The sequence below is a fragment of the Mobula hypostoma genome, chromosome 3 (genome assembly GCF_963921235.1).
Source record: "Mobula hypostoma chromosome 3, sMobHyp1.1, whole genome shotgun sequence".
Lineage (NCBI taxonomy): Eukaryota > Metazoa > Chordata > Chondrichthyes > Myliobatiformes > Myliobatidae > Mobula > Mobula hypostoma.
Window position 1 is genome coordinate 40,590,799 of NC_086099.1, and position 15,714 is coordinate 40,606,512.

The 15,714-nt window shown below is 39.0% G+C and overlaps 1 protein-coding gene across 1 annotated transcript in view; it reads left to right on the forward strand.

Moving 5' to 3' along the window:
* The first annotated feature begins 225 nt into the window (after positions 1-225).
* LOC134343336 (sodium channel protein type 9 subunit alpha-like) overlaps positions 226-15,714 on the forward strand; it is a 144,054-nt gene continuing 128,565 nt past the window's right edge. Inside the window, exons 1-4 of the mRNA XM_063042020.1 lie at positions 226-271; positions 378-438; positions 4,494-4,638; positions 5,129-5,317. Of these exons, the coding sequence (XP_062898090.1) occupies positions 226-271; positions 378-438; positions 4,494-4,638; positions 5,129-5,317 (441 nt within the window). The remainder of the gene's footprint in view (positions 272-377; positions 439-4,493; positions 4,639-5,128; positions 5,318-15,714) is intronic.

The following is a 15,714-nucleotide window of genomic DNA, read 5'->3' on the forward strand; positions in this document are numbered from 1 at the left end:
TGTTTGCATTGCTAAAGAACAATCGTTGAGACGAGGTGTAGCTCCCAGGCTGAGAGCAGGATATTTAATAAAGATAGAGAAGATGATTTATCATTATCCACTTTTCCAAATTCCCAATTCAGGGATTGGAAACCAGTTTACTGCTCCTGTAATGTCAAAATTGCCTAAATTAGCACAGAGATTCTCCTCTGTAGAGTTCAATTCAATGCTAAATGTTGCCCAGATATGACAAATAACTGGTTATTACCTGGTACTTGTAGTATGAACAAGGGTGAGAATAGTTTTTCTGAATTAAAATATTGTGCATGGATTGACAAAATAGCTTTTCCTTTCAGCTTATATACCCTTACTAAATAAAATCTATTCTACTTTTACAGCTAACTGGCTTGTGCAGGAAGATATCGACATAATGGTCTGTGGAAATGGAACAGGCACCGGGTAAGCACTGGCTTCAAGAACTGTAAACAATGAAGGAAAGCTATTGCTAAGAAAACAGCACAATTAATGTGTAACAGATAAACATTAAATTATACCAGCTCTGTTTACTGTGAGACTAAGTCAATGCATACTCCTATGAACAGCATTCTCCCAATTATAGATGTAAAAATTGACTTCATTGTTATCTTCTTCTCCTTGCATTAAAGTTGCGCTGAGGTAGCTCTTTTTTGTGGTATGTTTGTCAGCTATAACCTTGGCAGTTCTTTCCCTCAGCTTTCCTATTATCAGAATTATTATTGGCCATTAAAACCAGCTGAAAGGAAACCCAAGCAACTGACAAACTGTGATTAACTAACCTTTATTCTTAAGTCAAAGACCTAGATGTGAGAGCATCCTTCAGGAGGGTTATGGCAGGAAAGCAGCATCCTTCACCAGGGAACCCCATCACCCAGATCATGCTCTCTTCCCACTCCTGCCTTCAGGAAGAAGGTACAGGTGGCTCAGGGCTTACACCACCTGGTTCAGGAACAGTTATTACCCCTCAGCCTCAGGCCTGTGAACTAGTGGGGACAACTTCACTCAACTTCACTTACCCAATCACTGAACTTCTGCCACAACGTCTAGATTCTTTCAATGACTCTTCATCTCATGCTCTTGATATTTATTTCTTAAATATTTATTATTATTATTATTATTATTATTTCTTTTTTTTCTTTCTTTTTGTAGATGCACACTTTGTTGTCTTTTGTACACGAGTTGTCTTTCATTGATTCCATTATGGTTATTGGATTTATTGAATATGCTTGCAAGAAAATGAATCTCAGGGTCATATATGGTGGCACAGATGAACTTTGATAATAAATTTACATTGAATTTTGAACCTCTGAATTTTAGTAGCATTTCCTTTAAGATGATTAAACAGATTTAAAAACTAGTTCCTGCCTCAATCACTCAAGAGGTGAATCCTTTTAATCAAGGTTTAGCTGATCAGACATTAATAATGATGAGTTTATTGATGGGTTGCTGACTTTATGTCTCACAATTGAAACCTTATTTCAAAATGAACAATATTGCTATGCTTGAAACACCTAGGAGGACTTGCCGGTTGTGGAGAGAGAAATATAGTATTGACATTTTAGATTAGCATCTCTTTTCGGAATTGGAAGACGTTACTGATAAAAATTAAGAGAAGCAAAGGCAACTAGTGGTGAGGAGGCATGGAGTAAGGAGGGAACAGCTGCAGAAGACATCGTACTTCTGTGTATGTTTTTGCCATTTCCATAGCATTTGACTCCTTTTTTACAAGGTCCAGTTACTAACTCAACACTCAACCCAGCATGGATGGAAAGCATGCAAGGAGCCCTGCAGATTTGAACTTGGGACAGTTTGCTTCAAAGTCTGGTGCTGATACCACTACACCACCCACCAGCATGGTAGTTCTATGCTGACTGGAATATATGTTCCCATGCTCTGCTGGGTGGATAATTTATGACAGCAAGTCCTGAAGAATCTTCTTCTGTTTTGAATGTTACAGTTGTAGTAGAGGAAGCAATCTAACACAATGCTTAGGAAGACTCAATTGTGCTCACGAGAAAGGTATTCCATGGGAAAGTTGTTACTCACTATAATATACAGCTTGCTTTCCACTTGATTAATGCTACAAGTGGAAGAGTGATGATACCAATTTACCAATCATGTGAAAGGAATCAGTAATGCTTTCCCTGGTAATACAGTGTCTATAAATTAATCAGCAAGTACAAATGTAGAATAGAAAGTGTTAACATGATGCATTATAATACAACATGTTAAGCACAGATGGCTAGAGATGAATTTCTAGATAACAATATTTTCCGTCGTGTGTGTTCCTTGGGCACTCATACCTCTATTGTGTAGACATGAACCATGGAGGGTACTGCTGCTGGTACTGACCCTTAGGAATTCCATCCTTCAAGCTTCTTAAACTATTATTCTGTTCTCCTTGACAGCCCATATTTGAAGTGCCTGTTTAGTGTAAAAGTGTGTAATTTTCAGTCAAACAAAAGGCCTCAGTGCCATACAGTGTTACAGGCAGCTGTAATGTCTCTTAAAAAACGTTTTCTTCAGCATTCCTTAAAATCCAGAACTGAGCCCAGGGACTGAGCATCGATGTCTTAAGCAAAGGGGGCCAGACAGATTTTGCAAGCCTCTCAAATTTACACCAGCCACGGCTGGAGCATGGGGTGCTGCCCCATCTTTGAATTGGACCATTAAAGAGGTGCAATCAGATCTGTTTGTTTTCATTTTTTAATTTACATTTGTAATTAATCTTCAGTGTTTAAACCTGTCATCTATAGATTTATTTTTTGCTTATTTATTTATTTATTGAGATGCAGTGCAGAATAGGCCCTTCCAACTCCTCGAGCTATGCCGCCCCACAATCGCTTGATTTAATCCTAGCCTAATCATGGGACAATTTACAATGATCAATTAACCTACCAACTGATATGCCTTTAGACTGTGGGAGGAAATCAGAGTACCCGGAGGAAACCTACACAGTCACAAGGAGAATGTACAAACTCCTTTCTGGCAGTGCCAGGAATTGAACCAAGTCATCTGTACTGTGAAACATTGTGCTCACCACTACGCTGCCATTTTAATTTTTAGTATTTTTTCCTTTGAATCAATTTGAACAGTTTTCATAACTTTGTGATCATCAAAAATATTTTAAAATTGTTCAAAGGCCTTTGACTATTTTGACTTATCAAAAATCCATCAGATCAGTCTGAAGGCAGAGCCCAGAATTCACTACCTGAGGCCAGCTCTGCCTCCTGGGAAAGCAAATGCAACCAAACATCAAAAATGATTCGACACATGAGATCATTAAATTAAGTAGGAACAGCAAGCATGGACATCAAGTTAAAGTTGCGACTAGTCTGTCTTATGCACTTGGCAGCTGGGAGTTAATGGTGCACTTTATTTATGATCTTACATGAATGAGATATGTCATTAATCACTATGGAATCTCTGGTGATTAGCTGTATTCTGGGATGGCAATGTTTTTAGCTTTTTTTCCTGATTTTCTGAGACTCGGTTTCTATCTAAATATTTTTATCTAGTCAAAAAATTGGAGCCAATTTTTAATTGCTGTACCTTGTTCGGTAACAAATTACAGAAGTAATTATCTGTTCTATTAACTTTGCCAATCTTAATCACTTTAACAGCCCTTTTTATCAGCATGTGGTTAATTAAATTAACGCTGGCTGGTTTCAGTTTTTCTTGAACTTGTTGGCTGACCTTCTCTATATATTGCTACTCAAGTTATGGTAATTTGATGTTTCACATCATATTTTCACATTGAAGTTTGCTGAAATTAGGCATTACTACTTTTTGGTACATTTGAAGAAGGTTAAAAATATACCATGCTCGTCTCCATATGGAGTCCTTCTACAACAATACATCATATCGCCTTTATGATGTTGCTTAATTTTTAACAACATCAAACTCTTTCAACTTGATGTTGTTAAACATCTACTTGCAATACTTTTTCCACCTTGGTGCGCTGAATAGAACATGGCAGATAAATAGGATTAATTGGATAGGTTGCTGGAAGAACCAACACTAACATCAACGATCTTCTGCTGTGTATCATTCCAAAATTCTAAAAGTGAACATTCAAACTCGAATGCTAAGAAAACGTTACAGACGTTAGGGCACCTTGGTGGTGTAATGGTCAGCACAACACTATTACAGCTCAGGGCATCGGAGTTAAGAGTACAATTCCAGTACGTATCCTCTGGTTTCCTCCCACAGTCTAAAGGCATACCAGTTAGTAAGCTAACTAACCATTTTCAGTTATCCTGTGATTAGTCTAGGATTAAATGTGTGGGTTGCTAGTCAGTGCAGTTCATTGGGCTGGAAGGGTCTGTTCTGCACAGTATCTCTAAATAAATAAAATTAATTATAATACTAGAGATACTATTTTTTAAAAAGGTGCAAAATATACTCATAATCTCTTAAATTGATAACTATAGTTCATAATACTAATGTGATTCTGAATATTGCTACTCTATTTGCAGAAGATGCCCCAAAAACTTTACATGTATGGCTGGCATTGGAATCAATCCAAATAATGGATATACAAACTTTGATAATATTGGATGGGCATTAATTACAGCATTTCAACTCATCACACTTGACTTCTGGGAAAACACATATAACTTGGTATGAATTCTAATGATTGCAAAGAATAATCCTATACAAAACATAGTCGTCATATTTACTCATTATAGTAAATCCCACCTTCTTTCTTTCTGTTGTCCTTCGCGGTGATGTTTCCTTACGGTCCTTAACAGTAAGGAACTATGTAGCATTTGGATATAAGTTGCTAGATTGACAATAAATTGGAGCTGAATATTGGTTTGATATTTGTGGGATTTCCTACACCTACTGGTTGTCAGCATTCCTCTATTACCGTAGCCACTATACTTGCCCTTTAATGACCTTAATCATAACTACTATTAGAAACTCTGTTAGCATATATTTAGAGTGTACATTGTGCTGAACTATTGTGTAATTACAAGGATATTCCTACAATACTATTAGTTTGCAGTTGTGATTAAATTATTTGTCTTCATATTTTATTCATATCACCTTCCTTTTTTTCCAATATTTATGTCATTGATAAAGCCTCTTTATACTCTTTCTATTCTAGGTGCTTCGTGCTAGTGGAGCTCACTATATTATATTCTTCATAGTTGTCGTCATGTTTGGTGCTCACTATATTGTAAACTTGGTGCTGGCAGTTGTGGCAGCTTCTTATGAAAAAGAAGCAAAAAGGAAACAAGAAGCCAAAGAGGAGGAAGAACGAATTTTGGAGCTAAGGCGGCAGAAGAAATTACTGGTATATCACAGATTGCAGAAAAAGTAGATTAGATAGCCAAACAATAAAGGCTTGGTAACCAGCACGAGGTGGACTGGACAGGTGCCACTTAATCAAATATGCTGGTAAATCAAGATTTGGACTGGCTGTTCATAGATGATGCCTTGTCATTAGTCTATTTGCTCCAAAAGATAACATAAATATATGATAACAGAAGAAATAGGAGCAGGTGTAGACTATTCAGCTGCTTATTCTTACCTTTTTATTTAATGAGATTATGACTGATCTTTTACCTCATCATTTTCTTGCACTATCCCCATATCTATTGATTCCCTAAAAATCCTATCCCTCTCTCTCGCTCTCTTGAATATACTCAGTGACTTAGTCTCCCCAGCTCTCTTAGGTACGAAATTCTCCAATATCTGAATGAAGGACCTGCATTGTGTTGTGCTGTTCTGTGTTCTATAAAGACATTTCTTCTTCTTTGTCCTGAATTGCCAGGTGTGAATTTTAAGACCTCCACACTCCATTCACTCCCAATGCATATTGCTGTATTCCCCAAGAATTCTGTACATCTCAATGAAATTACCTCTCATTCTTCTAAACTTCAGAAAGCGTAACAATTGTCTACTTCATCACTCTATATTTGACATTCAGTGATCCTAAGATTCATTCTGGTGAACCTCTATTGCTCTCCCTTCCTAGCAAGTACATCCCAACTTAGGTATGGAGACCAGACCTGTACATTATATTACTGATGCAGGGCCATTGATATTGGGATCAAAACACCTTTATTATTCTTGTTCTTGGCTCTTCTTGAAATGAAGGCCAACATATCATTTGCCTTCTAATTCCTTGCCAAACCTGTATATTATATTTCAGTGATTCATACTTAAGGACTGCTAAGCAACTTCCGAACACCACTGTTTAATTTTAACCTTGACACAAGGTAAGGATGCTTTTAGCACTTTCTGATGAGTAGCTATCTTCAACTCTGTAGGTGGTAGAATGCCTTACAGCCCAATGTCAGTGAAGGTAGTCTCACAGAAATGGTAAATGCTAAACCATGTTACAGAGTCATCGAGTTATACAGCACAGAAACAGAGTCTTCAGCCCAACAAATCCATGCTGCCCATCTACGTTTGATCCATATCCCTCTGTACCATTTCTATCCATTTACCTATTCAAACGTCTTTTAAACGCTATTATTATTTCTACCTCAAACGCTTCTTCTGGCAGCTCATTCCACATATGTAGCACCTTCTAAGTGAAAAAGTTATCCTTCAAGTTCCTATTACACTGGATCTCTCTCCCTCACCCTAAACCTATGCCCTCTAGTTTGATTCCTCAAACCTGGGGAAAAGATTGTGTGCATTCTCTCTGTCTGTGCCCTTTGAGATTTTATTCTCCTCTATAAAATCACCTCTCAGCAACCTATGCTCCAAAAGGTAAAGTCCTACCCTACCAACCTCTCCCTGTAACCCAGTCCCTTGAGTTTTAGCGACATTGTCATAAGTTGACTTTCTGCTTATTGATGTTTCCTATAGCAAAACTGAATTGAAATTTCCAAGTGTGGCCTCGTGAATGTCTTGAACAACTGCAGTGCACCACTTCAATACCCTACACTTAGTGTCCCAACTAATGAAGGTCAGCGTGCTAAAAGCCTTTTTCACTATCCTGTCTGTATGTTTGGTCTATATCTGCCCCTACCATTTCCTCAGGCAATTCTGTCCATATAACCACAACCCTCTGTGTGATAATCTTACCCCTCAAAGTCCTCTTTAAATCTTTCTTCTCTCATCTTAAACCTACACTCTCTACTTTTACACTTCCCTACTCTGGTGACAGAAGGACCGTGACCATTACCTATTCTACATCCATGATTTTATAAACCTCTCTCAGTCTTCTTCACTGTGGGGAATACAGTACCAGCCTCTCAAGTCCTCTGATCTTAGTGAGATCCATGTGTATCTTCACTGTACCCTCTCTAATTTAACCACTTCATATATTGTGGCAACGAGAACTGTGCACATTACTCTAAATGTAGTCTCAGCAATGAGTTGTATGAGCTGTAACAGGATATCCCACCTTCCGTATTCAATGCTCAATTGTCTTTTTGACATATAAATACATTACGTCTAAAGGTTCCCCTCAATCAACATTGACTTACACAAAAAAAAACACGTTGACTATAAACTCATGGAATTGAAAGCAATTGATATGGATAAGACATAACTGTGCAGCAAAAGACAAACCCTCGGGATAAAGTGCCTTTTACTTAAGAGTGGAAGGACACAACTTGTGGGGTTTCATGATCTGTGTTGAGTCTCGACTATCCATTGTATTTATGAATGGCTGAGATTAAACCACATTCCCAAGTTTGCCTGTGACACCAAAGTAGGTGATGTTACAAGCAGTGCAGATGGGTGTATTATAGCATCATCTTATTTGATAAGGGATGAACCTTACCCAATGGTGCCTGAAATTTAAATCATTAGCATCCACTGACGTTCTTTTGTGCATTACGTTAATTTTCTGTTGAGTGATTGTAGCACTTTGAGCAAATGGTCAAAACTATGGTAAATGGGATACCACCCCTTTTGATCATAAAAGGGCAGAACAGATATTTTTGTAATAAAAGCTACAGGTAGTCCATAGAGTGTTTGGTAGTCAGATCATTAAAATAATTAAAGATAGCCAAGGAGCCATTGTTGTCCATGAGTTGCCTTCTTGAACTTTTGATGTTCTTACAGTGACATTCATTCAATGCAGGGATCCACATTCAAAATCTATATCAATGATTTAGATGGAGGGACCAAATGCAATACACATACTGATGGTACTAATCCAGGTACAGAAGATAATCAAAAAGACTGAAAAAAGCAGCTAGGGCTCTATCTACAAAACTAGAGAACAGGAATATAAAAGTAATACTTTAATTATAAAAAGCCGAAGCCCAAGCTGGACCACTTTGAACAGCAATGTGAGCAGTTCCATGCACCATCCTTTGGTAAGATATATTCGTCTAAGATTAACTTTAAAGAAACAAGATTGTGTTCCCTGAAATTTGGAAGGATATAGAATTAAAAATGAAAGAATTTGGGATAAAGAGAGAGAAACTCTTTCCAAGCATTTGGAATTTGGACTTCAAGGGTATGATGACCAGGCGTTATAGGAGCGGAGAGCAAAATCATACAGGCAAGAGAGAACTTGGAATTATTTTTTACAACAGCATTTGATCTGTAACTACGTAGCATCCACACAAAAACCACCAGACTCAAAACAGTTACTTTCCCCAACCAATAAGGCTGATCAACACCTCAACCCACTAACTCACCCCACCACACCCCCCACAAGCACTGCTTTTTCATTTCCTGTCAGTATCACCTTACCTAGTGTCAATTTATGTGCATGCAGTCTCTCTATGTATATAAGCTACCTTATGCATTTGTATTTATTATGTTCTTTATTTTATTGTGTGTGGTCCTTTTTTGGTGCTGCATCAGATTTGGTGTAACAATTATTTTGTTCTCCTTTACGCTTGTGTACTAGAAATGACATTAAACAATCTTGAGTCTTGATTCTAGAGCAGTGAAAAGGTATTGAATGATAAAAGCGAGTTTATAGAGTTGAGTCAGTGATCTCATTAATGATGGAATGGACTGAAGGGGAGAAATGGCCTATTCTGTTGCTATCTCCTTAAAAAGAATGAAAAAAATATCTATGAATGCCTCTCTCATGCAGAGTGGTTAATTTTTCATTATCTAAAGATTGCCTCCACAAGGTGGCAGCAAAAGAGCCATTACCTTTCACCTGTTCATTGAACAATATTGCTTAATTTTGCATGAAGATTCCCAAAACCCTAAATGAAAGCAATTATGAAAGAAAACGTGACATAAAGCTATAGGGCAAGGTGTATGAGGGGGACATAAGAATATAAAAACATAAAATAAGCAGAATGAGGCCATGTATGCCTAGTTATTCCCACCATTTTCTATTAACCAAATAACCTACATCAGTATATTACTCCCCCTTCCCCTCTCACTTTCAAATCTCTTACTATCTCATCTTTCAGTTAGTCCTGACATAGGATCTCGGCCCGAAACATCAACTGTACCTCTTCCTATAGATGCTGCCTGGCCTGCTGTGTTCACCAGCAATGTTTATGTGTGTTGCTCAGTATATTACTGTTTGGTGGTGTGGTGGTTAGAGTTTGGAGTTCAATTCTGACACCATTCTGTAAGGAGTCTCTGTATGTCCTCCTCATGGAAAGTAGGGGTTTCCTCTGGGTGTTCTGGTTTCCTCCCACTGTCCAAGGGCATACAGGGTAAGTTAATTGGTCATCATAAGTTGCCCTGTGATTAGGTTAGGGTTAATTGGAGTTGTGCAGCTGGAAGGGCCTACTCCTTGCTGTACTGCTAAATATATAAATAAATTAGCAATTTCATCAATGATGATTACTGTCAAATCAGGGATGCCACCATTCCACCTGTTGTTAAATCCACTGATAAAATTTCCCATGGGTATAAGATTTCGCATGGAAGCCTGTTGAAGAAAATTAGAAATGTGTTCTAGCCACTATGATATGCTGCTCATAATCACATTCTTGTTTAAGGGAACTTGCTGTGCATAATTTGCCTGCTCATTTTTCTCTTTACAGCAGTGAAACTCTTCAAAAGTATTACATTGAATTTAAAGCACATTGGAATGTCCTGAGGCTTAGGGAGGTGTTCTGTATGTGAATATCTTGCTTGAGGGAGAGAGAGAGAGTAGCTGAGAGGATTAGCAAGGGAATTGTTATGTCTCCCCTCTTGCTGTGAAATGGAGACACCCCTTTCCCCCTTATTAGGGAGAGAGAGAGCCTGTGGTATGTCGAATTACTGGGTGAACAAGTAGTCTTTCGGGTACTGCAAGTCTGTGTCTTTATTGATGCTTTGCTGCACGCTTGAGTGCTCGGTGAAGGTTGCCAATGCTTTTTTTGCTGATGGGGGAGGGGGCATCGTTGCTTTGCTGCTGCTTACGCTTGTGAGGGGGGAGCTGGAGGGGAGGTTTTGGGGTTCTCACACTTAACTGCCATTCATGTTTTGGGGCACTCCTCTTTTTGTGGATGGTTGCAAAGAAAAAAAATTCATGATGTATATTGTATACATTCCTTTGACATTAAATGTACCTTTGGAACTTTTGTAACCTTTGAATTCAAGTGTGCAAGGCCAAGTCAGCTGAAGATATTGACCACCAATGACAGAACAAAGATAATTAATGATACACAACGAGTCATCATTGCCCATGAGTTGCCTTCTTGAACTGCTGAAATTCTCATAGTAACGTTCATTCAAGATTGTGGGGTGGATTGATGATTTAAATGGACAGACCACATCCAATTTGCTAATGAATCTAAGTTAGTTGGATGTCTGACTTGTGGGGAGGATGCCAAGATGTTATAGATAGATTAAGTGAATGGGCAATGAATTGTCAGATTGGATGCAATTAGATATTATTGACTTTGTTAGAAAAATAGAGTGTGAGTATCATCTTAAATGGTGAGAGAAGGAAAGATGTTGCTATTGAAAAGGATCTGGGTCTCTCTGTGTACAGATCACTGAAAGTTAAGGTGAAGGTGAAGGTGCAGTAAAAGTTAAGGGAGGCAAACAGTATGAAAGCTGCTATTGCAAGAGGATTTAAATAGCGGGGTAAAAACATTTATATGCTGTTAGTTAATGGAGCCCTAGTGAGATCATATCTGGGATATTGTGCATAGGTCTTGAAGAAAGTATATATTTATGACAGAAAGAGTGCAATAGAATTGATACCTGGAAATGTTTGTCCTAAAGGAGATTAAGCAGATAGAACCTATACTCCGAAATGAAATTTTTAAAAATGTTTAAAAATGACAGCTGATCAGGCAGCATCAGTGTTTCCACTGAGGGATCCAAATGGTCCACTGAGAACGTTTAAGGTCAAATACCCTTAGAGTTATCAAAATGTACAGCATGAAACAGGCCCTTCAGCCCATTTAGTCTGTGATGGACCATTTAAACTGCCTACTCCCATCAATTTGCACTGGGACCATAGCCCTCCATACTGCTACCATCCATGTACCTATCCAAACTTCTCTTAAACGTTGAAATCAAGCTTGCATGCATTACTTGTGCTGGCAACATGCTCCAGACTCTCTCAACCCTCTGAGTGAGAAAGTTTCCCTTCATTTTCCCCTTAACCCATGACCTCTAGTTGTTGTCCCACCTAACCTCGGTGGGAAAAGGTTCCCTTCTTCAGAACTGGGAAAGAAAGAAAAACAAGATTTTGTCTTAAGACGCAGAGAAAGTGAGGGAGGGATGGGTTGGACGAAGATAAAATAAAATTGTAGATCAATTGCAGGTGCTAATGGAGAGAGAATACTTGAGTCACTTTCACCAACGATGAATCCCAGCAGAGGCAGCCAGAAATGATGCAGAGAAAGCCACCTGAAGTTAGAGAATTTGATACTAAGTCGAGAAGATATCCACAATGTAACAGTGCAGGAGACCATGGGCAGAAAGATCAGGGTGGAAGGTTGAAAGGTGGATGGAGAATTAAAGTGAGACAGGCAACTGTGTTGCTCCCTGCAGGACTTTTGCAGGTGCTCCGCAAAGCGATGATTTTTTTTTGTTGTTCAGTGGGAACCAGATTCCCAGAACAGTTAGTGGAGAGGTTGTGGAGGCAGATGTTGGTAAGACCTCAGACAAAGTCAGGAATCAAAAGGTTGAGCATGGTGCAACTAGTGTCCTGAGCTGAAATGAGCTGCATTTCAATGCAAGAAATATCGTAGGAAAAGCAGATGAGCTCAGGGCATGGATCAAGACCTGGAGTTATGACATTGTAGCCATTAGTGAGACTTGTTTGCAAGAAGGGCAGGACTGGCAGCTCAGTATTCTGGGGTTCTGTTGTTTTAGACATGACAGTGTGGGAGGGATTAGAGGAGGAAGGGTGGCATTACCAGTCAGGGAAAATGTCACAGCGGTGCTCCGTCAGGACAGACTGGAGAACTCAGCTAGTGAGGCATTATGGGTAGAACTGAGAAATAAGAAAGGTATGAAGATGTTAATGGGGCTGTATTACAAACCACCCAACAGTCCTAGGGATTTAGAGGAACAAATGAGTAAAATGGTCATAGACTGTTGCAAGAAACATAAGGTTGTTATAGTAGGTGATTTTAACTTTCCGCATATTGACTGGGAATCCTATACTGTAAAAAGGCTAGCTGGGATAGGGTTTGTCAAATGTGTTCAGGAAAGGTTCCTTCAGCAGTACATAGAAGTCCCAATGAGAGAACATATGATACTGGATCTGCTATGAGGGAACAAGACAGGGCAGGTGACAGAAATTTGTGTAGGAGACCACTTGCATCCAGTGACCACAAAGCCATTAGTTTCAAAGTAAACATGCAAAAAGATAGGTCTGATCGGCAGTTTGAGATTCTAAACTGGAGACCAATTTTGATGGAATTAGAAATGACCTGGCAAATATGGATTGGAACAGGCTGTTTTCCGGCAAAGGTGCACTTGGAAAGTGGGAGGCCTTCAAAAATGAAATTTTGAGAGTACAAAGCTTGTATGTGCCTGCCAGAATAAAATGTAAGCATATCAAGTACAGAGAACCTTGCTTTTCAAGAGATATTGAGGCCCTGGTTAGGAGGGAAAAAAAGAGGTGCATAGCAAGTATAGGCAAGTAAGAACAAATAAGGTCCTTATGGAGTAAAAGAAATGCAAGAGGATACTTAGGAACACAGCCCTGTGCTGCTTCTGTGCTGATGAAGATTGTGGAGGAGATATTTTTGCTAATCCGAACTGAGTGGGGTCTACAAGTGAGGAAATCCAGGATCCAATTGCACAAGGGGTATTGAGGCCCAGGTCTTGGAGTTTACTGATTAGTTTTGAGGGGATGATGGTGTTAAATACTGAGCTGTAATTGATAAAAAGCATCCTGATGTATGCACCTTTGCTGTCCAAATGTTCCAGTGTTCTGTGAAGAGCCAATGAGATAGCATCTGCTGTAGACCTGTAGCTTCAGTAAGCAAACTGGAGCAGATCCAAGTTCCCATTCAGACAGGAGCTGATATGCTTCAACACCAGCCTCTCAAAATACTTCATCACTGTGGATATAAGTGCCACTGGGCAATAGTCATTTAGACAGCTGGCCCCACTCTTCTTAGGCACCGCTACGATTGAAGCCTGCTTGAAGCAGGTGGGTACCACACATTACCGGAACAAGAGGTTGAAGGTGTCCATGAATACACCAGCCAGTTGGCCAATGCAGGTCTTTGGTACTCGGGCAGGTACTCCGTCCTTGGATTCATTCTCTTGAAGGCAGCCTGCACATCATCTTCAGATACTGACACCAAAGGACCATTGGGAGACATGGGGGTGCGTGATGGTTCCTCCCTGTTCTGGTGGTCAAATAAGAGAAGAAGCCATGGTTCAGGAGAATAAATTCCGGAGGCACTTGCATCGAATGTCCATCATCAAAGCATATACAGATGAGATGGATGAGCTAGGAGAATAGAATGGATCCCTCCAGGAGGCAGGGTGGGAGTAAGTATAATGAAGATAGCTGTGGGTCTGTAAGCTTGTAATGAATGTTTGTGGTCATTTTATCCATTCAGGTGGAAGTGGGAAGATCAAAAAGGGAAAGGGAAGAGCTTCAGGTGGACTACATGAAAGTGATAGCAAAAATATGACATTTACCAATCTTGTGCAAATGGAATAAGCATCAATAATGCAGTTGTCAATTTCTGGAAAAGAAATTGAAGGAAGAGACCCTATTAGAAGTTAAGCAAAGGTTGTTCCATGTATCCTGGAGAGAATGTATATGCCTGAGCCCCAGCATTGGTACAGTCAATCCTATGGTAATAAAACCACAAATGAGGATTTCAGTATTTGGAGGAGAAAATGAGTAATGTTATTGTGTCAAAGTATACCACACTGGTCTTATTTCTCTCAATTCCAGGACCTTATCAAAAGCTTATAGAACATAGAATATAGAACTGTACAGCACTGTACAGACCCCTCTGCCCACAATGTTGTGCTGACCTTTTACCCTATTCCAAAATCAACCTAATCCTTCCCTCCCACAGAACGCTCCAGTTTTCTTTCGCCCATGTGTCTATCTAATAGTCTCTCAAATGTCCCTAAAGTATCTGCCTCTACCACTACCCCTGGCAGCGTGTTCATGCACCTACCATCTCTCTGTAAAAAAAAAGCCCTGACATCCCCTATGCTTTCCTCCAATCATCTTAAAATTATGCCTCCTCATACTAACCATGAATTAATATTTCTGATAGCATCACTTTGGTAACAGCACATTCTTCTAAAATCTCAGAGCAATACTGCAGGAGATCTGTCACGCAATTCATAAAAGTATTACCCAGCATGCTTCCAATGTCACTCAAACTTCTGTATCATATTTCAAAAATTGTAAAGAAACAATGGAACTTTCCAGTAGTACATGATACTTGTCGTGAAATATTTATAACATCTTTCTCAACTGGTGAACAACTCACTTGGTCTTTATTTACCAGTAATAGGACTTTGTGACCTTAAGGATAGAAGGATAATACATTGGATCTGAATATGTATGATTTTGCTTTATTTATGAAGCAATGATTGAATGGGATTATAAAGTGCCAAAGGAAAGAGAGGTTGATTTTCCATAAAATTGCTGATATTTCAAGTGGGGTGAATCATTTATTGGCAGGGGTCTGTTATTTTTGCCACTTCCTCAAAGCGATCTCTTTTTCCCAATATTTTTATAAGTAGTGCACATATTCACCTTTTTAGGTGTTGCTGCATCACACACCATACATCATTGAAAAAGATGTTTTGATACCCTACTCCTTGTCCTCTGTAGATCTATTGTCGGCTACGTGGAATCTAAATCGATTACTTCCGTGTTAAATACCCAGCTATTGTTGCCTCTTCCAAATGGCATGAACAAGTTAACAACCGACTGCATGATTTTTAGATTAATTCCAATATCCAATGCACTCTACAACACATTGCAGTTGATCTCCGTGTTAACACGCAAGTCATTAGTCACCCAATATTTGTATCAACATCATTGTTTATAAATATGGTCCTTACTTAGCTGCTTTATTTCACCAGTAGTTTAACTGATAATTAACAACATACAGTACAAATAAGTTCGATCATCATTCTCAGTATAAAGATTTAAAAACCAGAGCTACACATTGTCATGGGGAGGCAATTCATCTAAATTATGCTGTATACTTCTGGCTTATGGAACACAAGGAACTTTTTAAATAAAAATTAGTAACCCTTGATTTGCCCACTGTAAGGCTGGTTCTACTCTGCATTATTATTATTGCTTAATATCAAGAAGTCAGTGTCACAGGAGGGCAATTCATCTAAATTATGATGTAT